The sequence below is a fragment of the Martes martes genome (assembly GCF_963455335.1).
Source record: "Martes martes genome assembly, chromosome: 10".
Taxonomy (NCBI): domain Eukaryota; kingdom Metazoa; phylum Chordata; class Mammalia; order Carnivora; family Mustelidae; genus Martes; species Martes martes.
The window spans coordinates 103119285-103145513 of record NC_137898.1 but is presented as its reverse complement, the minus strand read 5'-3'; the positions used below and the strand labels follow the sequence as shown (position 1 = coordinate 103145513).

General features: G+C 50.7%; 2 protein-coding genes across 6 annotated transcripts; both read right to left on the bottom strand.

The window, feature by feature from the left end:
- Positions 1–190: 190 nt before the first annotated feature.
- APOA5 (apolipoprotein A5) lies at positions 191–3312 on the bottom strand. Of its 5 annotated transcripts, none has more exons than XM_080816850.1 (4): positions 3259–3312; positions 2677–2766; positions 2449–2560; positions 191–1920 (listed from the first exon to the last, which is right to left on the bottom strand). In XM_080816850.1, exons 2-4 carry the CDS (start codon positions 2714–2716, stop codon positions 969–971), a joined length of 1104 nt encoding a protein of 367 aa, XP_080672976.1. In that variant the 5' UTR covers positions 2717–2766; positions 3259–3312; the 3' UTR covers positions 191–968. The 5 variants fall into 5 exon arrangements, with proteins under 5 accessions (XP_080672976.1, XP_080672978.1, XP_080672975.1 ...); XM_080816852.1 differs by having other exon boundaries at positions 2677–2728; positions 3259–3307; XM_080816849.1 differs by having other exon boundaries at positions 3076–3270.
- A 15754-nt stretch (positions 3313–19066) lies between these two features.
- APOA4 (apolipoprotein A4) lies at positions 19067–21882 on the bottom strand. The gene is made up of 3 exons (XM_080816903.1): positions 21431–21882; positions 20944–21070; positions 19067–20196 (listed from the first exon to the last, which is right to left on the bottom strand). The coding sequence occupies exons 1-3, from the start codon at positions 21618–21620 to the stop codon at positions 19224–19226; spliced, it is 1290 nt and encodes a 429-aa protein (XP_080673029.1). The 5' UTR covers positions 21621–21882; the 3' UTR covers positions 19067–19223.
- Between the last annotated feature and the right edge of the window lie 4347 nt (positions 21883–26229).

Genomic DNA, 26229 nt, shown 5'->3' with positions numbered 1-26229 from the left:
CCAGGCCTCGGACAGCTGTCATCTAAGGCAGAGTCGGACCAGAGTCAGTACCCTCTGGCAGACCTGGACTGGGATAGGGTCCCTGAGACAGAGCGTTGAGGGATTGGAATGAGTGATGGGTGTGCTTTGGGGAATAGTGGTGAGGTCACTGCTTTCAGACATGGCTCAAATAAGAGTCACACCAGGCAAATAAGCTTCCACCATATGCCTCTATTTCATGCATCAGAAGTCTAGGCTTCAGCCTGGAAGTCAGAAGTGAGGGGCCCCAGATGGAGAGGACACACAGTGTGCTTCCCCAAGGCTTTAAGAAGCCCCCACAGTATGGAGGGCTTGGTCAGCTGTTTAGATGTAGAGTTATGGAAGGAAAATGCAGGCTCTGCTCCCTCCCATCGCAACCCCCACCATTTGTACCCACCGGCATCAGAGCCAGCAGAGATAACATGTGCACATCTTCACACGCTCTCATTATATTCTCCTCCTTTCTCCCTTCTCTTCCCCCAAAAGAAGCTGTCATGGCAGCCCTGGGGAGAAAAGAGCTCCTCTCCCCTAGACCAGCGGTAGCAGTGGCCACCAGGGGGCCAGAAGGGATCAGAGTCAAGCCCCAGGAAGAAGAGGCACAGGCTTCCAGCACCATGGCAACAGGCTTGCATTGCTCATAATTACCTGCACACAGAGTGCCTCTCTCCCTCCCCACTCCCACCATCCTGGAATGGAGTTACTCAGGAGGATTCCCAAATGAACACGGGAAGCTGGGTTTGCAAAGCCTGGTGAGTGTAATGCATCTGGATGGGGGAATCGCAGGAGGCTGGATTGCCAGGGACAACAGTCCCCTTGGGTGACCTCGCCTATCCTGTGCAGGGCCCTCCACCCTCTGCCCAACAGGCCACGGTCAAGGACTGAGCCATGCCAGGGGCTCAGATTCTGGGCTTAGACAAGGAGCCGGGAAATGAGTCTGGATCAGTAGACCCTCAGGGCTCTTCTAGATGACTGAGACCACGGTCATGAAGGCTGTAGTTGATGTCTTCCCACAGGTCTTCCAGACGGGCCTGCAGCTTGCTCCGGGCCTCGCCGCTCTCAGCTTGGAGAAACTCTGGGGCGAAGGCACTGTGACCTGGCGGGGGCGGTGCCAGCTGCAGCTGGACCTCCTCGGTCTCCTGGTCAATGGCACGGGTGAAGTCGGCGATCTGCAGGAAGGTGTCATGACGGAAAGCCTGGAGTCGCTGGCGCACCTCCTGGGACAGCATCTGGGGGTCGGGGTCGGCCCCTTCCTCCGCACTGTCACCGCCAGCTCGGGCAAAAGCGCTGAGCTCTTCCCGCAGCTGGTCTAAGTTCTGCTGGATGCGCGCGTGCAGAGCCTCGGCCTTGACCGTGAGCTTGCGCGAGAGCGTCTGCACGCAGCGGCTGAGGCGCGCGGGGCTGGCGACGGCGTGCGGAGCCACGCTGCGATGCAGCTCCTGGACGTGGCGCCCGATGCCGGTCACCAGACGCTGGGCGTAGGGGTGGAAGAGCTCCTTGACGCGGCCGGTGTGATGCACCACGCGGTTCTGCAGCTCCTGCAGCAGGCCCCGCGCCTCGTTCATGCCGCCCAGCAGCTGAGCCTTAGTGCCCTCTCCGACCATGCGCAACTGCTCCTGCAGCTCCTGCACGCGCAGCGCCACCTGCTCCATCAGCTCCACGGTGTAGGGCTTCAGCTGCTGCCGCAAGCCCTCCAGATTCCAGCCCACTTGCTGGTGTGCCTCGGCCATGTAGGGCTCCAGGCGCGCCCTCACCTCTGCCAGCTCCTCCTGCAGCTGCTGCCGCGTGCCCACAGGGTCGTGTGGGAGCCCGGGGGGCTCCCTGGCCTGCCCGCTGAGAGGCCCCAGCTTGTCCAGAAACTTGTCCAAATTGCTGAGGTCTTGCTCAAGGCTGTCTTTCAGGCTCCTGGGGAGGGGGACAGACATCCAGACTGTTGCACTGCTAGCCTCACCTTTGCCCCAAAGACATCCCTCACTGATCACCTGGGGAGACCAAGGATGCAGGGCGGTGGCCCCAGAGGCTGGGCTCCAGTCCTAGCTGCGGGCCAACCACACGACTCCTTACACAGAAGTACAAACACATGGCACGTGCAAATCCAGACCAACGCTGCCCAAGGAAACACAGATGCACCTGGACACTCACACACTCCTTTCATTCTGGGGGCCGCAGTGGGGGGGTTCCTCCACATCTCCCAGGTCCCACGCCTCAGCGCGCAGGGGGCATCGGCTATGGTGGGATCAGGGCAGAGGTGGGGGTGATGCTGAGGGCAGAGGGGGCTGCACTGCCCAGGAAGGCTAGGAGGAGGCAGAAGTAGCACAACTCCATTCCTCTGTGCCAATGAGGATGAAGGAGGTTGAGGAATCAGAGGCAGCACACCCTCCCACTGCTAGGCTGTCTCCTTCCCGCATCCACACCCGTTGTCCTACCACTCACATGGGTTCCCATGCCAGCTTCTGTTGCTGGACCCGCGCGGCCTTGCCTTTGTCCCCGCTGCTCTGGCTGAGGTAGTCCCCAAAGACTTTCTGTGTCTGGACAGTTGCAAACACTGGAGAAGGATGGGGTGGTTAGAGGCTGGGTTCCACCCCACCCAGGGGATGGACGGGGCCCCTCAGTCCAGCCTCCACCCACTCGTCCACGCTGAAGTCAGGGTTGGAGACTCACCTGAGAGCAGAGCCAGAGCCCAGGTCAGAACCGCAACCATGTTTGCTGTTGTCTACTCAGAAAGAAGGTGAACCAAGGCTGGTTAGGGTTCTAGTGAAGAAACAAAGGAAGGACATCTCCTGGATTTGCCCCAGGGGGCCCTATTCCAGGGCCAACTTGCCCCAAATCTGTCAGCCTTTCCCTGAGATGTGGAGAGCACAGAGCTGCCGGGGCTAATGAGGACTGATCTAAGTGAGGCTGGGAGGGAAAGGGTGTCTCGGGGAGAGAGGGGTCTTTTTCACCAGGATCATACAACATGGAGTGTGGAGCTCAAACTGCTTCCTAGCATTTCCCCAACCGCCCTCCCAAGACCCCACAAGCAGCAACTTCAGTCACTTACGCTGTCACTCCCTTGCTCACCTGTCTCCCTGCCTCCCACACCACAGCTGGGAGTGGGATCCCAAGGGGGAAGAAACAACTTTGCCCAAGTGCTCCAAGAGGATGTCCTTCATTTTCAGTTCCCACCCCCAGCTCGCTGCCGAGACCCCGGCAATCCCCTCCCTGCAGATTCCGACCTGCGTCCCTCCACCCAGCACCGCTCACCTGCTCAGGTCTGGGCACAGAGAGCAGACATTCGGCTTTATACTCCAGGGGCCTGGGCCTCTGGCAACAATTGCCCTGAGTAAATACCACGTGGAGGTTCAAAGACGGCTGACCTCAGCTGCCTCCTAGGGCTCCCAGAGGGTTAATGAGTGCCCTGGTATCAGGGGGCTGCTCTAAGAGAAAGGTGCCACCTGGAAAGATTATCAAGGAGTGAGGCTGAACTCCTCACCCAGATCCACCCCCCCCCCAAGCCCCATGACCTTCACCCTTCCCACTGACCCACTGGCTGCCCCACCAACAGAGGAAAGACTGTCCGAGGGGGGCCCTGCTCTTTCTCAGCTGCCCAGAGTAGGGCATGGTGCCCCAGCCAGACGGAGCCAGTGGCCAGGGGCCAGCCTGAACCCCAGCGGCTCTTGACAGCTTCACTGCACGCCCTCCCTCGGCCTGGGAAGAGCCGGCATTTATAGGGTTAAGAGTGCTCCTATCTTCCAGTTAATGAAATAATCCTGGGACACAGGGAAATCAGATGTGACAGGGTGAAGGACGTGAGAGGCATCAGAGCCTGGGACTCTGGGCCCAAAGAATTGGAGCAAGAGGAGGCTACTTCCCACGGGAAAGGCTGAACTGTACCCCAGGGCCTCTGAGGAGGGAAAGCCCAAGAGCCCAGACCTTTGATGACATGCTTACTCCATATATTTAAACACACGTTCAGGAACTCCTGAATGTTGCTTCTGAATGCATTTTGAATGGGTCCCCCGTCTTCCATTTCCACTACCAGTCACATCACAGCCGCGCCTGCCTCTCACCTTGATCTTGTGCATAGCCTCAGGCAGGTGTCTCTGCCAAAGTCCTGCCTACTCCGGGCATCCTCTGCCTGGCTCTGCCATGGCTTGTCCCAGCCCACTCCGGTCTCATCTCCTCTCACACCGCACCTTTGGCATTCCCTGAGCATGCCCTCTCTTTCAAGACCCTGAGCCTCCCTCCATGCTTCTCCCTCCGTCCGAAATAGCTTATCCCTTGGGGAACTTACATTCTCTCTCTCTCTTCCTTGTTTCAGGTTTGGTTTAAATTAGTTAGGATTAGTTAGAATCGCCATACAATCCAGTGATTCCACTTTCGGGTCGATACCCAAAGGAACTGAAAGCAGAAGTGGGAACAGAGAGCTGTACCCCTGTGTTCATAGCCGCACTCTTCACAAGAGTCCAAAGGGGGGAAACAGCCTCAAGTGCCCATTGGCAGAGGAGTAGGTAAACAAAATGTGGGCTATGTACACAATGGAATATTATTTAGCCTTAAAAGGGAAGGAAATTCTGACACATGTTATAACATGAATGGATCTTGATGACATTTTGCTACGTGAAATAAGCCAGACACTGTAAAGAACAAATCTCGTAGGAGTCCACTCAAATGAAGTAGTTAAAATGGGCAAAGGCAAAGGCAGAAGGTAGATTAGAGGTTACCAGGGACTGGGAGAGGCAGGAGGAAGAGATACATTGTTTAATGACCTGGGGAGGGGACGATGGAGGGGAGGGAAGAGGAGGGGTGGGCAGGTGGGGGGTGAGGGATGGGAGTGGTGGGTGGCCTGAGCGACACAGGCAGTTGGGTTTCCCCGTGTCAAGGTCATGAGATAAAGCCCAGTGTTGGGCTCAGCTAGGAGCCCGCTTGAGATTCAATCTCCCTCTGCCCCTCCTGCTTGTGTGCTCCCTCTCTCTAAAGTAAATAAATAGGGGCGCCTGGGTGGCTCAGTGGGTTAAAGCCTCTACCTTCAGCTCGGGTCATGATCCCAGGGTCCTGGGATTGAGCCCCGCATCGGGCTCTCTGCTCAGCAGGGAGCCTGCTTCCTCCTCTCTGCCTGCCTCTCTGCCAACTTGTGATCTCTGTCAAATAAATAAATAAAATCTTTAAAAATAAATAAAATAAATAAACCTTTTTTAAAAATGACACAGAACTTCTGTTTGTGAAGATGCAAAAGTTCTGGAGGTGGTCAGCAGTGCAAGTTGCACAGCAGTGTGAAGGGCCAGATATGAAGTATTTAGAACCAGATTATTTCCACAGGAACCTGCTTGCCTTTCCTTTTTCTTCATGTTTCTTTGTTGCCTAGTATCTGATATTCTCAGCTGGGGTTTTAGAAGAGAGTTCTCCATTTAGATTTTTTTTTTAACCCAGGAATTGCCAACATAATCTGGTTATAGAGTAAAAATAATTCTAAAATGTATTTGTAAAGATTAAAAGGTATGTTCTTCTTTAATGTTCGGTAGGAGCAGTTCTGCCATAAACACCTGAAATACACAAGTATATGGATTTCAAATAAAATCTCAACATGCACCAAAGGAGATGATTTCTTAGGCAGTCTTTGTCTTGTGACCTGTTCTTTAAGCGGACATTAGAGACTCCTCGTTCTAAATACAGAATTCCCTCAACATTAATGATACAGTTCCATCCCAATACACCCAATACATCCCAAATTGGAAATATTGTAAGTTGAAAATACATATCGTAAATTGAAAATATTGAGCTTTGCTGGCTCAGTTAGTGGGGTGGGCAACTCTTGATCTCGGCATTGAGTTCAAGACCTTACTTTGAGGGTAGAGATTACTTAAAAATAAAATCTCAAAGAAAAAGAGAAGAAAATATATTTGCTACTCCTACCCCAACAATGCTGAATGATTGAATAGTGTGCTGAAAGTGATAAAACAGAAGGTTGCATGGGTGCAGAACGGGTGCAGTGTATCCAAGGTTGACCCTCATGATGGCGGGAAAGACTGGGAGTCACTGCTCACTGCCCCTGCCCAGCATCGAGAGAGGGGATCGTACTGTGAATCTCTAGCCTGGGAGAAGATCCAAATTCAGAATTTGAAGTTTGGTTTTTACTGATTGCAGATCTCTTTTACACCATCCTAGAGTTGAGAATTGGTAAGTCGAAACTTTTAAGTTGGAGACCATCTGTGTTAAGTCGGGGACCATCTATGGTAAGTCAGACTTGTTGCAGATTGTCCTCCTCCTGTCTTAGCTGCCAATAACTCAGGTGTAAACGAGGGCAGAGCAGTCTTTCTCAATGCAGCAGCATCCCAGGGTCCATCCCAGAACATACCAGAAACATAGGCAGAATAATAGAGCAACCCCTCATTATGGACCCATTGTACATTGTTTATATGTCTCTCACCAGGCCTAAAGAGAAGTCCACTTGAACAACAGTGACAACAGATATACCTCAAGTGCACTAAAACGGGGGGGCTGGGTATTTAACATGGTACTGAAATAGCCAAGCGTGTTTAGTAATGACCTGTGTAATCATTATTTTGTCTTGAAAGATAATCTAGTTCCATTGTTTGTCAGGAAGAAAAGTAATTAAATAGGCCACGTAGAAGTAGGAAATATAGTCATTAAAATGAAAAAAAAATCATTTGGTTACAGTTGGAGAAAGAATTAGTAAACTAGAAGGGCAATCTGAGAAAATCACCCAGAAAGAATGATAAAGAGAAAGAAGATATGAAATGGAAGTTAAGAGACATGGAGTGCGGAATGGGAAGGCCCAACATACGCCTACTTGGATTTCTACAAAGAGAAATGTACGAAGATAGACCTTGGAGGAAGCAATATTCCCAAGAAGACAGCTGAGAAATTTTGAAGGTGGGACCTAAGTTCTCAGGTGCAGGAACCATCCTTGAGTCATGTGTAGGATAAACGAAAATAAAACCCAAATCAAGACACATTATCGTGAATGTGAAGAATATCAAAGACAGAGTATCTTAAAATCAACCCAAGAGAAAGGACTGGTTATCTACAAATCAAAATGATTAAATGGACAGCTGATTTAGCAGCAACATATCTTCAAAAAAAAACCTGAAAGTAACTTAATGGCCAGCCAAGAAATATACTCGGGTAAACTCATGTTCCAGTGTAACAAGTGAATTTCAAAGGAGAACCTAGAGCAATTATCACTCACAGATCCTCCCTGAAAAAGAAACAAAACTAAGAGAGTCATGGGGTACAAATAGACACAGGAGGAAGGAAGGGAATTATTAACTGTCTAGGGAAATTGAAAATGCATTCATCATTTTACATGAATTTATATAAACGTGTATTTATTTAAACATACATACACTTAAACCATATAAAATTAGTTCTTTGCCACTAAAAATTGGCCAAAAATGACAAGCTCATATAGTTCGACTTAACATAAAACACCTTTAAATGTAGCTTAGTCTCATTTGCTGCTGTGTTTCCGGTACCTGGAAAACTGCTTGTCACATGGTAGGGGCCCTCGATAAATATTTATTGATGAAGGGGCTATTTTGGAGGAAGTGTTGTAAACAAGGGGGACCTAAACTGTTAGACCCAAGTAACATGGAAAATGGGAAAGTGAAGATCAAAGTTAAAGCATTCTGCAGTCTTTGCATTATTCAGTAAGAAGATGGGAATATTGATTACATTTTAGACTTTTTGAGGTCAAGCAGGAATATTAAAATGTTAAGGATAACCCATTAAAAGAATACAAAGACTGTATAACTTTCAAACTAGTGTATGGGAATGAGACTAAAGAACAGATTGACTTTTAGTAAAGGATGGTGGATTGATGGCCTGCATTAGGCTGTGCTCTTTTCTGAAATCCCAATAAAGCAGCATTAAAGGGCACTTAAAAAAAATGTATAAACACACAAAGAGAATAGGAGACAAGATAATTTGGAAGTTGGAAAGCTTCCAAATGGTCAAATGATAATAACTACACACACCTGAGAAGATGAGTTTTGCAGCAGCGATGGGGAAAGCTAAGAAACTCCCTGATCTGTACTATTGAATGCCTGGAAGCTCAGACATTAGTAGCCATAGATTCTTCTAGAAGCACGGGTGACAGTGGGGCTCAAGATGGGGCAACTGGTTGCAAGTCTGTTTGAGAAGCAGACGTCCTCCCCAATGCCACTCAGCTGGGTTCCGGCCTTCCCCCAAAGCAGCAGGAAACCAGAAGTTTATTCCCTGCAGAGGTTAAGGCAGAGAAAACACGGTATTATCAGGGCCAGGATTCCCCTATGCAAAAAAAAAAACAGAGGATTTAAGTAAAATTTTATATATTAGGGGCACCTGGGTGGCTCAGTGGTTAAAGTCTCTGCCTTCAGCTCAGGTCGTGATCTCAGGGTCCTGGGATAGAGCCCCGCATCGGGCTCCCTGCTTGGCAGGGAGCCTGCTTCCCCCTCTCTCTCTTTGCCTGCCTCTCTGCCTACTTGTGATCTCTGTCTGTCAAATAAATAAATAAAATCTTTAAAAAACAAAAATTTTATATATTAAATTATGGGATGCATCCCTCCTCCACACCATCGTTTCCTTTGGCCAAAATGCTGGCCAGTTACACTTTACCCTCCAGGAGGGACACTGGAACATTCTCCTGAGAAATTTGGCTACCCCAAGAAAACAGGCCAAAAGAAATACTTTTGGGAGGTTCTTTGCAGTCGAGACAGTCCATCCTAAAGTGAGTCACGGACTCAAGGCTTCATATCAGCTTCAGTTTTTTTTTTCCAATTTACTATGAAAATTTTCACACATACAGAAAAGCTGAAAGTACAGTGATCATCGTTATCCTCACCACCTAGGTTCATAATTATATTAACAATACAGTAATTAATATTTTGCCATGTTTGCTTCTCTCTCTGTGCTTGTATTTCATATGTATGCTTGATTTTTGCTCCCTAGCCTGCTTCCCTCCATTTCTCAGATTTATGGAACTGGTCAAGAATTCAGGGTAAATCATTGAAACATATAGGAAACTAAATGAACAACAACAAAAGACAATTATTAACTGCAAGCAGAAAAAAAATGCTGGGAAAATTGCAATAGTAAACTACATATGAATAGCATGTACATAATCATAATATGAATACTGGCTATGATATCATAGTTTAAATAAGACCTATGATTAATAAATTGGAAAGTGTGTACATGTGAAAAAAACATTTTTGTTTTTATTTATTTATTCATTTTTATGCGTTTATTTATTTTTACACTTTACTACCAGGTGCCAGTTGGCCTCCTATATCATGTCCGGGGAACTGGGTTTTATTTTATTTTGTTTTTTAAAATCTAAATTGAGAACCCCATTTTTAATGGCCATACCGGGCAAACAAAGCCTAAAGATAAGATAAGCCTAAAACCAGAAAATCAGAGAATAATAACAGAATTCTCTAAAAGCCAAAAGGTGTTTATGCAGAGGGGAAAATGGGGATGAGTTTAAGGGATGTTCGCTTCTTTGTCCTAACTTGTAGTATTGTTTAATTCTCTAAACTACAAAGTTTGATAAAGTAAAAACTAAATTTAAAATTACATATACTTTTTTTTAAGATTTCATTTATTTATTTGACACAGAGAGAGAGATCACAAGCTGGCAGAGAGGCAGGCAGAGAGAAAGGGGGAAGGAGGCTCCCCTCTGAGCAGAGAGCCCGATGCGGGGCTCGATCTCACAACCCTGAGATCATGACCTGAGCCGAAGGCAGAGGCTTAACCCACTGAGGCACCCAGGCACCCACATATAATTGTTTTTTAAAGGAACATCATAAAACCAACGGAAGGGCAAACAAGAACAAAAGAAGCAAAAAAATGTAATGATAAAGAGAAGATACAAAATAATTTGATAGAAATCAATCAGTAATCCCAATAGAAGGGAATAGATTAAACCAGCCCACAGAGCACCAACTCTGGAGTGAGAAGATGTGGGTTACAATGCTGATGTGCATTAGCTCTGTGGCCTTAGGCAAGTTACTTAACTTCTCTGTGCCTCAGGTTCCTTACGAGTAAACTGGATATAATTATAATACCTCCCTCATAGGTTCTGTGGGAAATGAACATTTTAATATATTAAAACTTAAAATATGCACACACCACTATTTAGCACATTGTAAGTGCGGCATAAGGACTTACTATAGTCATTAGTGACAATTCGCTTTAATAAAAATTAGATTTTACAAAAATCCCCATCTTTCATGACTTAAAGGGGCATACTGAAAATATAACACCAGAGAAAAGCTAAAAAGTATAGCAGGAGAGAGGGACTTTAAGAAAACCCATACCAGGGGCGCCTGGGTGGCTCAGTGGGTTAAAGCCTCTGCCTTCGGCTCAGGTCATGATCTCAGGGTCCTGGGATCGAGCCCCACATCGGGCTCTCTGGTTGGCAGGGAGCCTGCTTCCCCCTCTCCCTCTGCCTGCCTCTCTGCCTGCTTGTGATTTCTCTCTCCGTCAAATAAATAAATAAAATCTTAAAAAAAAAAAAAAAACAACCCATACCAGACAAAATTAAACAAAAAGGAAGTAGGTATAACAATATAATATCAGAGCACATAAGCTTTGGGGCAAAAAGGATCAACAGAAAGAAAAAATTTACCAGGAAAAAAAACAACAGGGAAAAATATTTACCAGATAGATGAAACCTGACATCATCGCCTCAAAACAGATAAAGTGAAAAACCGCTCAGTCTCAAAGAGAATTTGACACATTTGCTGAGAAATTTTAGTACCATTTTCTCAAAATAGATAGAATCACAGAAAGATAAAAGATGGAAACAATAGACCACAAACTTGATATAAGAACCCTGTACCTCAGGAAATACAGAGTCCTCACCATAATTTAGTACATACTAAGCCTCAAGGGAAATCCAAGTATTATTTGTAAGAGCAAAATAATAATAATAAAATAAATTAAAAAAAAAAAAAACAGAAAACACCCGAAGTGCCCATCAATAGAGGGGATGAATAAATTCTGGTATTTTCACAGAATGGAGCACTGTATTTGCTGGTAACGATAAGGCGTTATAGGGAGAGATACTAATATCCCCAAAGCATAACGTAAAGTGAAAGAAAGCAAATTGCAAGACGATGCAAATAATTTTATACTGTTTACATGAATTTTTATAGCATGTGAAACGGCACTGCTCATGAATTTGGCTTCATAAATATATATAAAAGAATAAAAACTTGGGTGGAAAGGAGATTCACCACCTTCAGGCTCCTGATGGCTTTGGGGTGAGAAAGCAAATAGATGGGGGCGGTGGGGGGGGCAAGGACTTGCGCTGTGTCTATCACATTTTGTTTCTTGGAGGACACATTCTAAGACAGGGGCGGCTGGGTGGCTCAGCTGGTTAAGCGTCTGCCTTTGGCTCAGGTCGTGATCCTGGGGTCCTGGGATCGGGTCCCGCATGGGCCTCTCTGCTTGGCTGGGTGTCTGCTGCTCCCTCTGCCTGGTTCTCCCCCTGCTTGTGTGCTCTCTCTCTCTCTCTCTCTGGCAAATAAATAAATAAAACCTTTAAAAAAAATTAGCTGGGCTGTGGAGCCCTGAGCAGAAGTGAAGAAGGGAAGGGACCTGAGCAGACGTAGGGTCGCTGCTTTGGGGAATGAGAGGGAAGATAGAGCAGGAATTCCCAGAAGGCTGACTGGACCCCAGCCGCCGAGCCACTGAAAGCTGGAGGCCTTGAACTCACAGCAGCATCAATCCGACCAGAATTTTCTCTAACGGGGCTCCACAAGGTGAAGCTAGAAAAGCAGAAGCCTGCTTTCTTCTGAACGAGGTTTCGCCAGAGGAAAGAAAGAGACAAGGGGTCCCAGGGGCCCAGGGGATTGGGAGAGACTTGAGGCCCTGGGCAGGATGGAGGGTTAAGCAGAGCCCAAGAGGGCGGCGAGGGAGGCAGCGCCCCAGAGCCCCTGGGAGCATGCATGGCCCCGGGGATGTGTGAGAGAAATGGGCCAGAGGCAGCGCTGCTCCAGGTCCTCCAGCACGTGCGTGTTTGGTCGCATTTTTGACATGGATTTTGATGTCTCCAGGACAAAGGCGAGCTCCCGGGAGAAGACACAGATAGTCCAGTAGGAGCCAGGTGCCCACGGCTCAGGGAATGAGGAACTCAGCAACTAGGGCAGGTAAGGAGCAGGGCCCGACAGAAGCAGCTTCAAAAATCGGGTGGTCTGGAAACAGCAACGAGGCCTGAGGATGACCCGCCTCCACCGAGGAGGGCTGCGGGGGGATCCAGGTGGGCTGAGCAAGGACCAGGTTGCAGCAAAGGCCGGGGAGTGGAGGGTGTGCCCTAGTTAAGGCTGAAGACACGGAGGGTTTGGTCCAGAGGGTGATGAAGGGAAGGAGCAGCAGGCGCGGCACGAGTAAAGGCACGGAGGCAGGAAGCTGCGCAGTCGTAGCTGGGGTCGGGGGCGTGGGGTGGGGGTGGAAAACAGGGAAGGGTCTGGCTGGCGCTCAGCAGCAGAGCACCGTGGGAAGGTAGCCTGGGCACACCTGCAAGTCTCCCTGCCTTCAGAGTCAGGCCCAACAGAGGCCTGACAGATCTGAAAAACTTGATCACAATGACCCCTCTATTGGGCACCTGCCACATGCCCGGTGTTTACCCTTGTCACCTGTACTGCTCCGAGGCTGGTACTGTTATCCTCATTTTACTTACAGAGACACTGAGACTCAGAAAGATTCGGTAACTTGCTCAGGGCCTTGCCCTGTGCGAAACCCACGTGTGTCTGACTCTGGAGTCCGTGCTCCACACACCACCTGATGCTCGGGGTGAGAGAACCCTGCTCCGGGGACCGGAACCACAACAGAGCCTCTGCACTCCTTACTGGGAGAAGCCAGGAACCCACTGTGCTCAGAAGAAAGCCAGGTCCTGCCCCATCACCCCAAGGGGGTTTATGATTTGGGAGAAGGAGGGCTGTCGAAACGCAGAGGAGCCAGGATCCATGTGTAAGCCTATATGGACACAGGGACAGTAGCTCAGGGCCAGCCAGGGGAGGGACAGCCAAGTCCAGTTACCGTGGGGAGCGGAGTCCACCTCTCCCTCCTCGTTCCATCCCACACTTAACGTGCCCACCCCTCCCATGCCCGCAGACCTACAGCCAGAACGGCAGGTCCCTAGGTCTTTAGCCTTGTCACGATGGCCTGTTTATCCTCCACTGTCCATGACCCATCACGACGGAGAGATGTCCCGCAGCGAGATGTTTGTGTCTGGATCATTTGCTGATGGCACAACAGCTAGGTGGGGCCAGTGACGTAGACTGTAAGACCACAAAATGTCCTAGGCACACTCTGAGTCAACACAGTCGTGGCGTGCCAACAGAGATAAGAGTTCTGATTGTTTATCTGTTTGGGTTTTGTTTACCTATATCCTTTTTTATCCCCAAAGATTTGAGGCTACTAGCAGTGGAAATTTAGACGACGACGACGACGACGACGATGATGATGATGATGGAAGGGGGAGACCCTTAGAACCGGTGAAAATAAAATTAATAGCAGAAAATCTGAGAACCTGACAGAGCACAAGACCTAAAAGACATGAGCACAGAGGCCATCAGGGAAGACAAGGTGGTAACTGTTGACTTCCACATTGGTTTGGGGTTTTGTGGAAACCGATGAAGAGGGAAATTCAGTAAGTTACCTAATTGTCATCATCCAAAGAAGGAAGCACACCAGACTCAGAGGGAAGATAAAGCTTTTCTAAACACTGAGCCGCTAATCGAATATCTCTATGGGACTTTATATACAGGGAGCTTGGAACTGTCTCAGAAAGTCCCTGACCCATGACAATTTTGCCTCAGATCAAGGGAAGGTAGCCCAAAGACCTAAGCTCCAGGTGGCCCGACCAGATCTATGGCTGGGACCAAGAGTGCCTGACATGTGTGAGTAGGAAGTCCTGTCTATTAAAATATTAACTTACATCAGTAGCTTTTTATTTTGTTAATATTTTTGAAAGAGTATAATGTAGAGAAAGTATAAAATACAGAGAAGCAAAAATATACATAATCACCCACAATTCCACCATCAACTCTTGTATATTTTTCCATATTTTCTAAAAAGAGAGTACAGGGAGGGGCACCTGGGTGGCTCAGTAGTTAAGCAGCTGCCTTCGGCTCAGGTTGTGATCCTGGGGTCCTGGGATCGAGTTCCGCATCCAGGCTGCCTGCTCGGCGGGTCGGGGGGGTGCTGCTTCTCCCCCTGGCCCTCCCCCTGCTTGTGTTCCCTCTCTCACTGTGTCTCTCTCTGTCAAATAAATAAATAAATAAATAAAATCTTTTTTAAAAATAAATAAATAAAAGAGAGTACAGGGTTTCTTTTTTTAAGATTTTATTTATTTATTTGACAGAGAGAGAGCCCAAGCCAGGGGAGCAGCAGAGGGAGAGGGGGAAGCAGGCTCCCCGCGGAGCTGGGAGCCCGATGCAGGGCTCGATCCCAGGACCCTGAGATCATGACCTGAGCCAAAAGCAGGCATTTAAGCCACTGAGCCACACAGGCGCTCCTGGTTGAAGTTATTTTAAAAAGCAGGAGAAACTTTAGCTCCCTATGTCACCTTGGCAGAAGACTGGAATTTTTATTTCTGAAAGGGGAAAGAATGCTAGGCAGAGTTGAGAACAGGGTTGCCATACTAGACACAGAGGGATTGAACCCAGGGATGCCCTCTGAATGTGGAGCCCCATCCTGCTCCTTCCACTTAGCCCCAGGAACAAGGGTATCCAGGCAGAAGAGTGGGAGAAACTTCCAAAGGACCCAGGACCAACTCAAAAGGGAATACCTAATTTTTTTCACACAAGGCATTCCCCTATTAAATATTCATGTGGATCACCTAACAGTAATGCTCACAGTCAACTAGACCGCTCGTGTGCCGGGAACTTCACATCAGCTTTAAAATCCCCACCTTAGATTTAAGCAGGCAAGCAAAATGACCAGTTATTCAAGGACAGATCTGAACGTGAAAGAGAGGGACCCAAAACAAACAAACGTTCTAAAAAAGAACTTGAAGAAAACCGTAGCTATGCAGAGAGAACATTTTAAAATACCATGAATATCATCAAAGAGTTAAATACATTACATTGATCAAACAAGAACAGGATATTATAGAAGAACATTCACAGGATGTTTTAAAAGCTCTAGCAAATTAAACACGTGATTGCAGGGGTGCCTGGGTGGCTCAGTCATTAAGCATCTGCCTTTGGCTCAGGTCATGGACCCGAGGCCCTGGGATCAAGCCTTGCATCGGGCTCCCCGCTCTGCAGGGAGCCTGCTCGTCCCTCTTCCTGACACTCCCCTGCTTGTGTTCACTCACTTTCTCTCTCTGACAAATAAATAAAAATCTTTTAATAAATAATAAATAAATATGTGATTGCAGAAACAAGAAAACTGGATAGAGGCTGAAGAAGTCTCCCAGAATGGAGAGCATATATAGCAGCAAGACATGAGAGAAAAGGTAAGAAAATCAGAAGGCTTGTCCAGAAGTTTCCTATTATAGGAAGAGAGAAAGAAAAAGAGGTGCGATCATCTTACAAAACAACTCAGCATTACCTGGTAAAGGTGAACATACCTGTCCTGTGAACTGGGCATGAAACAAAGATTCATTAAATGTGTTAGTTTATTCAACAACTATTTATTGTGCACCTACTAAGTTCTGGCCACTGCGCTAAGCACTGATCATAGGAGAAGAAGCAAGATCAGCCAAACCTTCCCCCTCTCAGAAAGCAGTCGAGATGGTTCACCCCAAGGCTGCGGTGAGTATGGCATACCTCTGGCTCAATTTTGTCCACAAGGTTTGGGGTTCCATGAAAGGAGCGTCTGGGTACATTGCCTGTGGGCAGAACTTATATATAATGAGATTATATCCATTCTGTGGTTCAAAAGAGAAATAGAAATACCACCAAAGCCGTATCCCCTTTCACACAAGGCATTCCCCAATTAAATATACCTGTGTTAGTTTAGAAAGATCAAGTGTAATTTTAATAATCTGTATCAGAGTCATTCAAGGATAAATCAGTTGTTCGGGAAGAGGGTAAGCTGCCTGTCCACGGAGGTGTCAGATACTGGGCAAGACCCATCCCCTCACCAGCTGACCGGGAGCCCGGGTGCCCGGCACTGTGCGAGGCATGTGTACCAGTTAGCTACTCTGCGTAACAAATCAGCCCCAAACTTAACATCACAGGATCCCTCCCAGTTCCTGTGGGTGTGCGGCCGGGCCGTGTGGTTCTGGTTCAGGATCTGGCACGAGGTCTCGGGCAGGACATAGCCTGGGGCTCTAGGCCTCCAAACATCTGGCCAAGCATCTGTTTCTTTTTCTTTTTTTTTTTCTTTAAGATTTTATTTATTTATTTCACAGACAGAGATCACAAGTAGGCAGAGAGGCAGGCAGAGAGAGAAGGGGAAGCAGGCTCCCTGCTGAGCAGAGAGCCCAATGTGGGACTCGATCCCAGGACCCTGGGATCATGACCTGAGCCGAAGGCAGAGGCTTTAACCCATGGAGCCACCCAGGCACCCCAAGCGTCTATTTCTAACGTGGCTCACTCGTGTGGCTGGCAGGTTGGTGCTGGCTGTTGAGAAGGGACCACTCTTCCTGCCTATCATCCCTCAGTGTCAACGATCGAAGGAAGAGCAGAGGTATGGGGTAACTGTGAGTGAGGAGTTGTGTTCGTGTGTTAGAGATGGTGTCAAGGAGTTGGACTGAGAGACAAGACGAGTCCCTCCAAACCTCATGGTCTGCTCACATCCCTCACTTCCCACCTCGGAACCAGCTGCCCACATCCTCACCGCTCTGACGTGGGCAGCGCTGGGGTCTCTGACTGCGCCCCCCCGTCATTAGCCATTTGTTGTCACACAGCAAGATAACCATGGTTCCGTCTTCCTCAGACACAGAAGTCCCCAGATAACCCCACACTTGTTTCTCTCCCCAGAGCGTGTCCCTGCCTGTGCTCTCTGCTCTAGGAACACAGCATGTCCTATGATAACACCAGGAGAACGCAGCATTCCCAGGCACGAGCTGCTTTCGGCCGAGCTGGGACAATTCCTCCACGGCAACAAGGCCCTGTGGTACAGGAGGACAGGCCCCCAGAACCTTCCTGGGCCTTGCCGGGCTCTCCTCTCCTTAGTCGGGGCTGTTCCATACACAGACACCTTGGGGGTAGTGACCCCTTTGACGTTTTCAGATGACTTCTGACCTTTGAGCTTTGGGGATGGGTGCGGGTGTGTGGCTAGCGTCTCAGCCTGGCCCACGTTGGTGCTGGCTGACATCCCTTTGGGGACACTAACCTATACCTGTAGAGGCATCCAGGTCACCTGAGGAGACAGAGGTAGCTGGGGGAGCTTCAGACCTGAGATTGGGATGGGCTCTCGGAGTCCTCCTCGGGGAGGTACTGATGTGGGCTGCACCAAGGACCAGGAAACACCACCTACCCCACACTTGCAGGGGCCTCTAGTACTTGGTTCTTCTGGGTTTAGGGGCTTGGGCTTGCTACGTGGTAAAGCCTGGATCCCGGAGTAGTTCTGAACTAACACGCGACACCCAGCAATTCCAACTCTGGATATACACACGGGAGAATTGAAAGCAGGGACCTGAGATATTTCTACACACAACGGCATTATCACAACAGCCAAAGGGTGGAAATGACCCAAGAGTCCATCAGTGGATGACAGTGTGGTCTGAAGCTACGTGGAGTCTTATACAGCCTTTATTTATTTTTTAAAATTTTTTTGAAGATTTTATTTGTTTATTTGACAGAATCACAAGTAGGCAGAGAGACAGGCAGAGAGAGAGGAGGCAGCAGGCTCTCCGCCAAGCAGAGAGCCCAGTGTGGGGCTCAATCCCAGGACCCCGGGATCATGACCTGAGCCGAAGACAGTGGCTTTAACCCACTGAGCCACCCAGGCGCCCCATTATATAGCCTTTAAAAAGGAAGGATTTTCTGGTGCAGCTATAACACAGATGAACCTGAAAACATTATGCTAAGTGAAAGAAGCCAGACACGAAAGGGTAAATTTTGTATGATACTCTCACATGAACTCCCCACAGCAGACAGAGAGCAGAGTAGAGGTTACCAGGGGCTGGAGTTGGGGAGGTAATGGGGAATTGCTTAGTGGATACAGAGTTTCTGTTTGGGGTGGTAAATCTGGGAGGGAGCTGTGAGGGTTGTACAACATTGTGAATGCAATTAACATCCTTGAATTCTATACTTAAAAATGGTTAAGATGGCAAATTTTCTGTGTTATATATATATACATACACACATATATATAACCACAACAAGAAAGTAATTCCAAATAGGATCATAAAATCCTAAATACTATATAAAATATATAAAGTGGAAAGCAAAACCTCACCTTTCTGAAATGAGCCCTGATGAATTTACCACCTAAGCTTTTTTTCTTCCGTGTAAGCCTGATATTGGGACTCGAATGTGAGCCAGCCCAATGCCACCCCCCGCCCCCCTGTGTGGTGGGCATCCCCCCTGCATTACGGGGGTTCTGGGCAAGGCTTCCGCTTCTCTCATTATGCTGGGTTCACCTCATGAGTCAATTCTATCATGAGAGTGAGATAGGGAGGAATAAACCAAAATTCACACAAGTAAGTCAAGTTCAAGGCTCAGGAGAGCTTCTGGAAGGAGGGACAGCCTCCCCCACTGTGCCGTGAGCTCTTCAAACCCAGGGAACCTGTCACGCTTACCTCCGTGGCCCCCTCAGAGTGAAGCACAGTGTCAGACCCGCGCTCCACAAAAGCTCTTTCGCTCACTGTCTGCTGCCTGGAACAGTGGCGTGCACACTGAGGGCATTCCAGAAACAGCTCTTGGCTAAGGGAATTTAAGCCGGCTGCCTATTTCATCTTTGGGTAATGGGTGACATCTTTTTCCACCTCCCTTTAGAGCACCCCCTCCACCCCTCTCAGCACACCCTGCCCTCGCCCCTCCTGCAGTGTCGTCTCGCCAGCCCTGGTGTCCCCCCAAGCATCCCCCGCAGGCCCCAGCCAACCTGTGGCGGCGGGTTTGTCCCACCCCCGGCGCACCAACAGTGAGAAGTCACATTGCCACCGGACTAGTTCTTTAGCAGCTTTATTGAGTAGTGAGAGGTAGTGTCATTTTCCACTGGACAAGTGTCCTCAAGCTTGTACCAGAACTGCCTTGGGACAGACAGACAGACAGGGGGCCGGGCTGGGCAGGTGTCCATGGGAGGGCGTGAGCGCCAGGGACAGCTCAGCTGTCTAAAGGGACCAGCGACTGCTGCTGCTCGGTGACGGCCACAAGCGTATCCTGGTTCTCTGTCTCCTTGAGGGTGCTGAAAAAAGAGTTGACCTTGTCCCTCAGATCCTTCTCCAGGAAGCTCAGGTGGCCTTCCACATCCCCTGCATAGGGGCCCAGCTTCTGCCTCAGCTCCTCTACCTGCTGCAGGAGGGCCTTGTTGAAGGTCTCGCCATAGGGCCCCACGTTGCGGCGGAACTCCTCCACCTGCCGGTCCAGCTGGCTGCTCAGCTCGGCCAGCGACTTCTGCAGCTCCTGGGTGTTGTCCTTCAGCTTGCCCCGCACCCCCTCAGCCACGGGCTCCAGCCTCTGCCGCAGCTCATCGGCGTTGGCCGCGATCTTGGCCTTCAGCTCCTCGGCGTTCTTCTTCATCTGGAAGGCCAGGCCCTCGAGCTGATGGTTGAGCTTCTCCTGCACGTCCTGCGCGTAGGGAGCCAGGCTGCGGCGCAGCTCCTCCACGTTCTGGTCGATCTTGACCTTGAGCTCGTCCGCGTAGGGCGTGAGGCGTCCCTTGAGCTCTTCGACGTTCTGGTCGATCTGGGCCCTCAACTCATCTGCATAGGGCGTCAGGGAGACCTGCAGGTTGTCCACGTTCTGGCGCAGCGCGCTCTGCATGCGCTGCGCGTGGGACGCCAGCTGTTTCCGCAGCTGCTCGGCGTGGGTGTTGACCTGGGTGCGCAGCTCGTCCGCGTACGGCCCGAAGCGCTGCTGCAGCTCGCGCATGTTGTCCCCGATCTTCTGGCTCACCTCGTTGGCGTGGGGCAGCAGCCGGGCGCGCAGCTCCTCCAGCTCCTTCCGAATCTCCTCCTTCAGCTTCTCCGAGTCTTTGCTCAGGCGTTCGTGCAGCTCCGTGGCAAAGGGCACCAGCTTCTTCTGTAGGTTATCGGTGTAGGTGTTCACTTGCCCAATCTTGTCCTGGAAGAGGGCACTGCAGGGGAGGGACACAAGGGGGCCACCGTTACACTCGGGGTTACACGCCGGGATTGTCTCCTTATGCACCGCTCATCTCATACACACCTGCCTGAGAAGGGTGAGTGTTCCGGGGTATTAAGGTCACACACAGGTAGATCATGGTTTGGGAGAGTAGATGTAATAGACTAAGTTATTACCCGGCATCTCTGACTCCCCCTGACCTTGAGTCACAGCCACCTGGCACCCCCCATCCAGCCCACGCCTGTGAAGTAAAAAGGGCAGACTTTGAAGTCCCTCCCAGCTCAGGTGTGCTGTGACACAGATTACATTCATTAATAGAATGTTATGCTCTGGATGGCTTCCAGTCTTTGAGGGATTCAAAATACTAGTTTCCTTCCACGTGCTCACCCTCAGAGGCTTCCCAAATATCTCCACTTCCTTTCCCATGATTTCACAGGCTCCCATCCTTCTGGAATGTCTTAGGACCCAGTTCCCATGACATTTCCCTCCCTCCCTTTCTCCCGTGACTCTCAATGCTAGCATGTGGCCATCTGTCACACTCTAGAAAGTTCAAGCGGGAAGATTCCTTGGGGATTATTAGTCTAACCCCCTGTTGCATATGTGGATCGCAGATCTGGAGACCTCAGGGTCTCTGGGAGAGTTAGTGGCAGGGCAGTGGGTATCCTACGCTCAGGTCTCCAGCCTCTGAGCTCAGCCCTTGCCATCCCATTGCAAGCCGCCCCGCGAGCCATGCCCCTCTTACTTGAGCTGCTGGGTGAGCTCTGACTTCTGAAGATGTTCCACGGCTTCCTTGGCATTGTTGCTCAGCTGACTAAAGTAGTCCCACACCACAGTGGCCACCTGGTCGGCACTGACCTCAGCCCGGGCACCTGGGCAGGAAACAGAGAGATTCATGAGGACCCGTCTCCTTCCTCGTTCCTCTGCACCAGCCCTGAGCTGCAGACTGGCTGATGGTGGGGGAGCCCAACCACTGACCGCCCCCTCTGTGCTTCCCTCGTTAAAAGCTAAGGGGCGTGTAAAACTGGGAAAGCACCAGTGCCAGGGGGCAGAACATTGGGCAGAGGCCAACCCTCCTATGAGGCGAGTGGCAGGTGGGCAGCATTCTGCGTCCAGCCGGGGGATGACAGGCATTTGGAACCGTTCTCTTGCCTGGGCTCCGGAGTCTCCATCCTGCCCACTTTATGCAGCAGATGGGTCCTGCCTGAAAGCCTCTTCCAAAGGCTACTCACCAGTGACAGCCACCAGGGACAGGGTCAGGACCACAGCCTTCAGGAACATCCTGGGCTTCTCGCTGGGCTGGAAAAGACTCGCACCGCACTGGATCCTTCCTGGGGTCACAGGAGGCCCAGAAGAGAGGCTCTCGGACAGCTCACCTGTGCTGCTGTCGGAACTGACTGGACCTCGGAGCCAGCCAGACATTTAAACCCCCGCCAGGCTGCCCTCCCCAGCTTTCCCTCCCCAGTGTGACTCCACGCTGGAAGGTGACACATTCTCAGGAGGCCTCTTGGACTTTTGTGACCCCAGACAACGTGGCAGCTGACAGCAGACCGGGGCTGGGGCAGCAGTCCGGAGAGGCTGTTCTGTATTGGTGCCCCACCCGGTACAGAAGGGAGGATGGGGAGCCACGAGTTGTTGGGAGAAAGGAGGCCTAGGGAACCCCTGAGCCAGGGACTAATGTCCCAGAGGCCCTGCTGACAATTCTGGGCCTGAGCCAGGTTTGGGGACAAAGTTCACACCTCCTCTGCCTGTCTCAGGGAAGAGAACCCTTCCCCACAACATCCCCCACTCCGATCCATCTCAGAGCACCAGACACCGGACTGGGACACCCAGGGCCACCGCTGGGGACAGCAAGCTAAGATCCAGATCTCTGATCCAGGCGTGCCTGGGAGGAGAAGGCTCTAGCAAGCCTTTGGGCAGGTGGGAGGGCCGGGCCCTGTATTGGAAGGGTTCATTGCAAGTGTGCTTCCTGTCTGACCACTGCCAAGCTGGGTCACTGGGGCTCGTAATTCAGCTCAGCCTGGCTCTGAGCCTCGATTTCTCCTTTGAAACATGGGGGTTGCTCATGGCATAAGTAGTAAAACACCTGGCGCAGAGTTAGCATGACAAAGTAGTTGTTATTAGTAACAGTATTGTTTTCCTGCTTTGGACCAGTGAGAGTGGCAGAGTCAGGCCCAGGCCTCTGGGGGCTCCCAGGGGCAGTACACCATGCACGGAGATCGGCTGGCCTGAGGCCTGATTCCTGCCCCCAGGCCAGCCCTGCTCCCTGGGCAAGAGCATTCAGTCTGTGCCGAATCACAGGACCTGAGCCTCTTAGGGGACTTCGCCTGCGGGACAGGGCTAAAGGGCAGGAGGTCTTCTACAGGACTTCCAATGTTCTCTACAAATGAGGTCGCACACGCAGTTACAGGAAGCCATCCACCAAAAAGAAAATGCAGCCTGGTTAGTGTGGGTCGCTCTGCTGGACCATGCCACCTGCACTGACCACCAGATGACTCCCATCCTAGGGCACCATTGGCTCCCACGCGGGAGTGCAGGGGCCGGCAGGAAGCTGGACTCCTGTAGACCACAGCTTCGTTAACCCTGACTTATCAGGCCTCCATGCTTCATACTCCAGCAGTGGCTTGATGTCTCATGGGATTAAAGAAGGCTTCTGCTGCCCGCACCGTGCATCCCCCCCACCACTCTCGGTCGCCTCTAGTACCAGGGAGTGCCCCTCTCCCCAAAGCAGCTCTTCCCTTCTCCCAGCAGCTGTGTCCGGCTCAGATTCTGGAGTAGGACTCCCTGGGTGGGGACAGGGCACATCTCCCTGAGCCTCGGCCGCCTCCGCTGGGCGTAGACTAGTCCCTGCCTGCTGGTTGCAGGGATTCAGTGAGAACCTGTGTCCTGCTGGGAACGCTGCCCGGCGCACAGTAGGTGCTCACCAAGCACGAGCCAGGTTTCACCCCGAAAGCCTTCCCTCCCTGCAACACTGGCCTATCATTCCTGCTCCTGCTCCCTTGTCGGGCACATCCCGGCCGAGAGTGGGCACAAAGGTCTGTGCTCCTTGCCCCCATCCCTTCCCCTGGGCCCAGAGAAGAAAAGAGCAATGAGTCACCAAGGACACCTCAGCTGCAGTTTGACCTCTTGGACTTCGAGTCTGAGCAGCGAGTGTCACCAGCATGTGATAGGCTCTGTCTTACTTGCCGGGGTGGACACGCACCAGGAGTGTCTGCATCTATCTGACCGTGTCTGAGAGTGTCTGCCAGGACATGGACAGAGTCACCTACATGTGTCACTACTTCCACTGTGGGTGGGCACGAAGCTGGGGCGTGCCGCTGAGGGAAGGGTGCAGACGGGTGCAGACAGGTGCGGGCCGATGTGAGCAGTCGCATCCTTAAGGAGGGGGTACTGTGTCCTGACATGTCGTGGGTGGGTGCCATTAATGAATGCATTTCTCTCCCAGTGTCAGTGGGCGTGTTTTGTATCAGGCTGTGAGTGGATTTGTGCTGGGAGCGGGGGAGAAGGAGTGCCCAGGCCCTGAGTGTTGGAGCTACGCATGGAAGGAGGGGACCCTGCTTCCGGCTGGGTTCTGGTTCTCTTTGAGCTCAGATACTGGCTTCTCCAGGTCCTCCGGCTGGCAGGGCCAAAGGGGCGCTCCCAGTTCAGCCCAGGGGCAGGGGCATGGGTCACAGAGGCTTGTGTGCTAAGCCTCACTCAGACACAAGGAAGCACAGAGAGTCTGCTCAACCCCAGAGGACCATTTCTGGCCCCAGCTGGTCAAATCTCCCCCCACTCCTCACCACCCACGGCTGCCACTTACTTCTTAGGTCCAGTCTTGGGCCAGGCCCAGAGAGGTCGCCTCATTCCAGGGGAAGCCAGCATGGGAGGGAGGGAGGGAGGGAATAGGGAGGACCAGGCTGCTTAGGCTGGCCACTGGGAGGGCCCCTACGGAGATAGCCCCTACTGAGACAGCCCAGAGGGGTCCAGGCACTCCAACGGGCCAAGCCCTTTGAACGAGAAAATGGCCTAGGACTCTTGGCATGCCACACACCTGCTGCTTGGGTCTGCACACCTGGGTTCTCAACCTAGCCCAGCACCTGCCTGCTGGGTCTCTCTGTCCTATCTTCTGACCTCCCTGGCATCAGGGGGCCCATTACTACATAGCAGAGAGAGGACAGCTTCCTCCAGACCCTCCGCACATGCAGGCAATGGGAGTTGGAGGGTCCATTGTAGCACGCCCAGGGGCTGAGGACTTTGTACTCCAACCCAGCTGGAATCTGGATTCCACTGTGGCCTTCACCTCTGCCGCTGAGGGACAGGCCAGAACGGAAGAGTGACATGGGCACAATTGCTCTCTGCCCTCCCGAGTGCTCAGTTCTTTCAGTGACCAAATCAGCTTCCTTTCCTCCCCCACCCCATTGGCAAAATCTGCTCAGGAAGAGGTCTGAGTGACTAGCGAGGGTCTCATCTCTCCAAGCTGTTTAGTAACAGTGTAGGTCACTGAAGCCCTGTGTTCTGTTTCCCAGCTCTACCCGTGGTGGGCTCTGTGTGCTTGGGTACATCTCAGCCCCGTGAGCCTTAGGTTTCTTACCTACAAAATGGGGTTATTAATATCTACTTCACAGGAATCTATTTGCATTTTAACAGAATACAGGATCTAAGTCAAAGAAATGAATTTCTAATGGAGAAACTTCAAGTCTCAGGCAATAATAAAGAATTCTGAGGGTGGAACCAGGCCACTTTCTTCAGCCTTTGATTTCGTATTGATGGGTTAGTTGCTTCTTCCTGAGAGGATGGCTGCCTGCCAAAAGCCCTGTTTCTACACTGGGGGCTCCTCCTGCCTTCAGAGTGTGCTGTCTGGGGATAGACAAGGTATTTGGGAGGAAGAGAGATTTATCAAGCCCCCTCCATGAACCAGTTACTTTGTATATATACCTCATTTACTTTACACCACAGCTCTTGGCTTATTGGCATTCTTTTTTTTAAAATTTTTTATTATTTTAATTACTTTTCAGTGTACTAGAATTCATTGTTTATGCACCACACCCAGTGCTCCATGCAATACGTGCCCTCCTTAATACCCACCACCTGGTTCCCCCAACTTCCCACACCCCCCCGCCCCTTCCAAACCCTCAGATTGTTTTTCAGAGTCCATAGTCTCTCATGGTTCATCTCCTCCTCCAATTTACCTCAACTCCCTTCTCTCCATCTCCCCATGTCCTCCATATTATTTCTTATGCTCCACAAATAAGTGAAACCATATGATACTTGACTCTCTCTGCTTGACTTATTTCACTCAGCATAATCTCTTCCAGTCCCATCCATGTTGGTACAAAAGTTGGGTATTCGTCCTTTCTGATGGAGGCATAATACTCCATAGTGTATATGGACCACATCTTCCTTATCCATTCGTCCGTTTTGAAGGGCATCTTGGTTCTTTCCACAGTTTGGCGAGCGTGGCCATGGCTGCTATGAACATTGGGGTAGAGATGGCTCTTCTTTTCCCTACATTCTATTCCCTTTTTCAAGGGAGTTAAAATGAGGCTCTGAGATGTTAGGTCTCTGGCCCTGGGTCATATGAATCAGTGTCAAAGGCATTGTTCAAACCGAGGATTTCTTGTCTCCAAAGTCTCAGCCTTCCCGATCCTGCTATCCAGGCTATGGTTCCCAGTACGGGCCCAGGGATACCTTACCCCAAGCAAGGCCCGTGGCCTCTCCGGGACAGCCCCTGCAGAGCTCCTCTGCACCCTCTCCCTACCAGACTGGCCACACCACCATCTTGCTTCCTTCCAGCTCCCTGCCCAGCCAAGGGGCCATGAGGGCTGCCGTTTCAAAGCTAAGGAAACCAAGACCCAAGGTGAGAGGTGCTCAGTGCTGGAAATCGATCCCGGCCGGCACCGTCCGGGGGAGGCCTCAGCCTTGAGCCGCAGCTGCTGCCCCAGGGAATGTTATCAGTGGGTCCAGAGGGCAGGGGGAGGAGGGGAGGGAGGGTGGGACAAAGGCCTTGGGCTCGGGCAGACTTTGCTGTTCTCCCACCACCCCCTGCCCT

Bases quoted from the DNA above. Each gene is read 5' to 3' on its own strand.
- APOA5 (XM_080816850.1), bottom strand. From the start codon at position 2,716: ATGGTTGCGGTTCTGACCTGGGCTCTGGCTCTGCTCTCAG. The intron at 2,561-2,676 runs GTGAGTCTCCAA...ATCCTTCTCCAG, and splicing joins GGCTCTGGCTCTGCTCTCAG to TGTTTGCAACTGTCCAGACA. The intron at 1,921-2,448 runs GTGAGTGGTAGG...CCCCCTCCCCAG, and splicing joins AAGCTGGCATGGGAACCCAT to GAGCCTGAAAGACAGCCTTG.
- APOA4 (XM_080816903.1), bottom strand. From the start codon at position 21,620: ATGTCTGGCTGGCTCCGAGGTCCAGTCAGTTCCGACAGCAGCACAGGT. The intron at 21,071-21,430 runs GTGAGTAGCCTT...TTTCCTGCCCAG, and splicing joins GTCCCTGGTGGCTGTCACTG to GTGCCCGGGCTGAGGTCAGT. The intron at 20,197-20,943 runs GTAAGAGGGGCA...CCTCCCCTGCAG, and splicing joins GAGCTCACCCAGCAGCTCAA to TGCCCTCTTCCAGGACAAGA.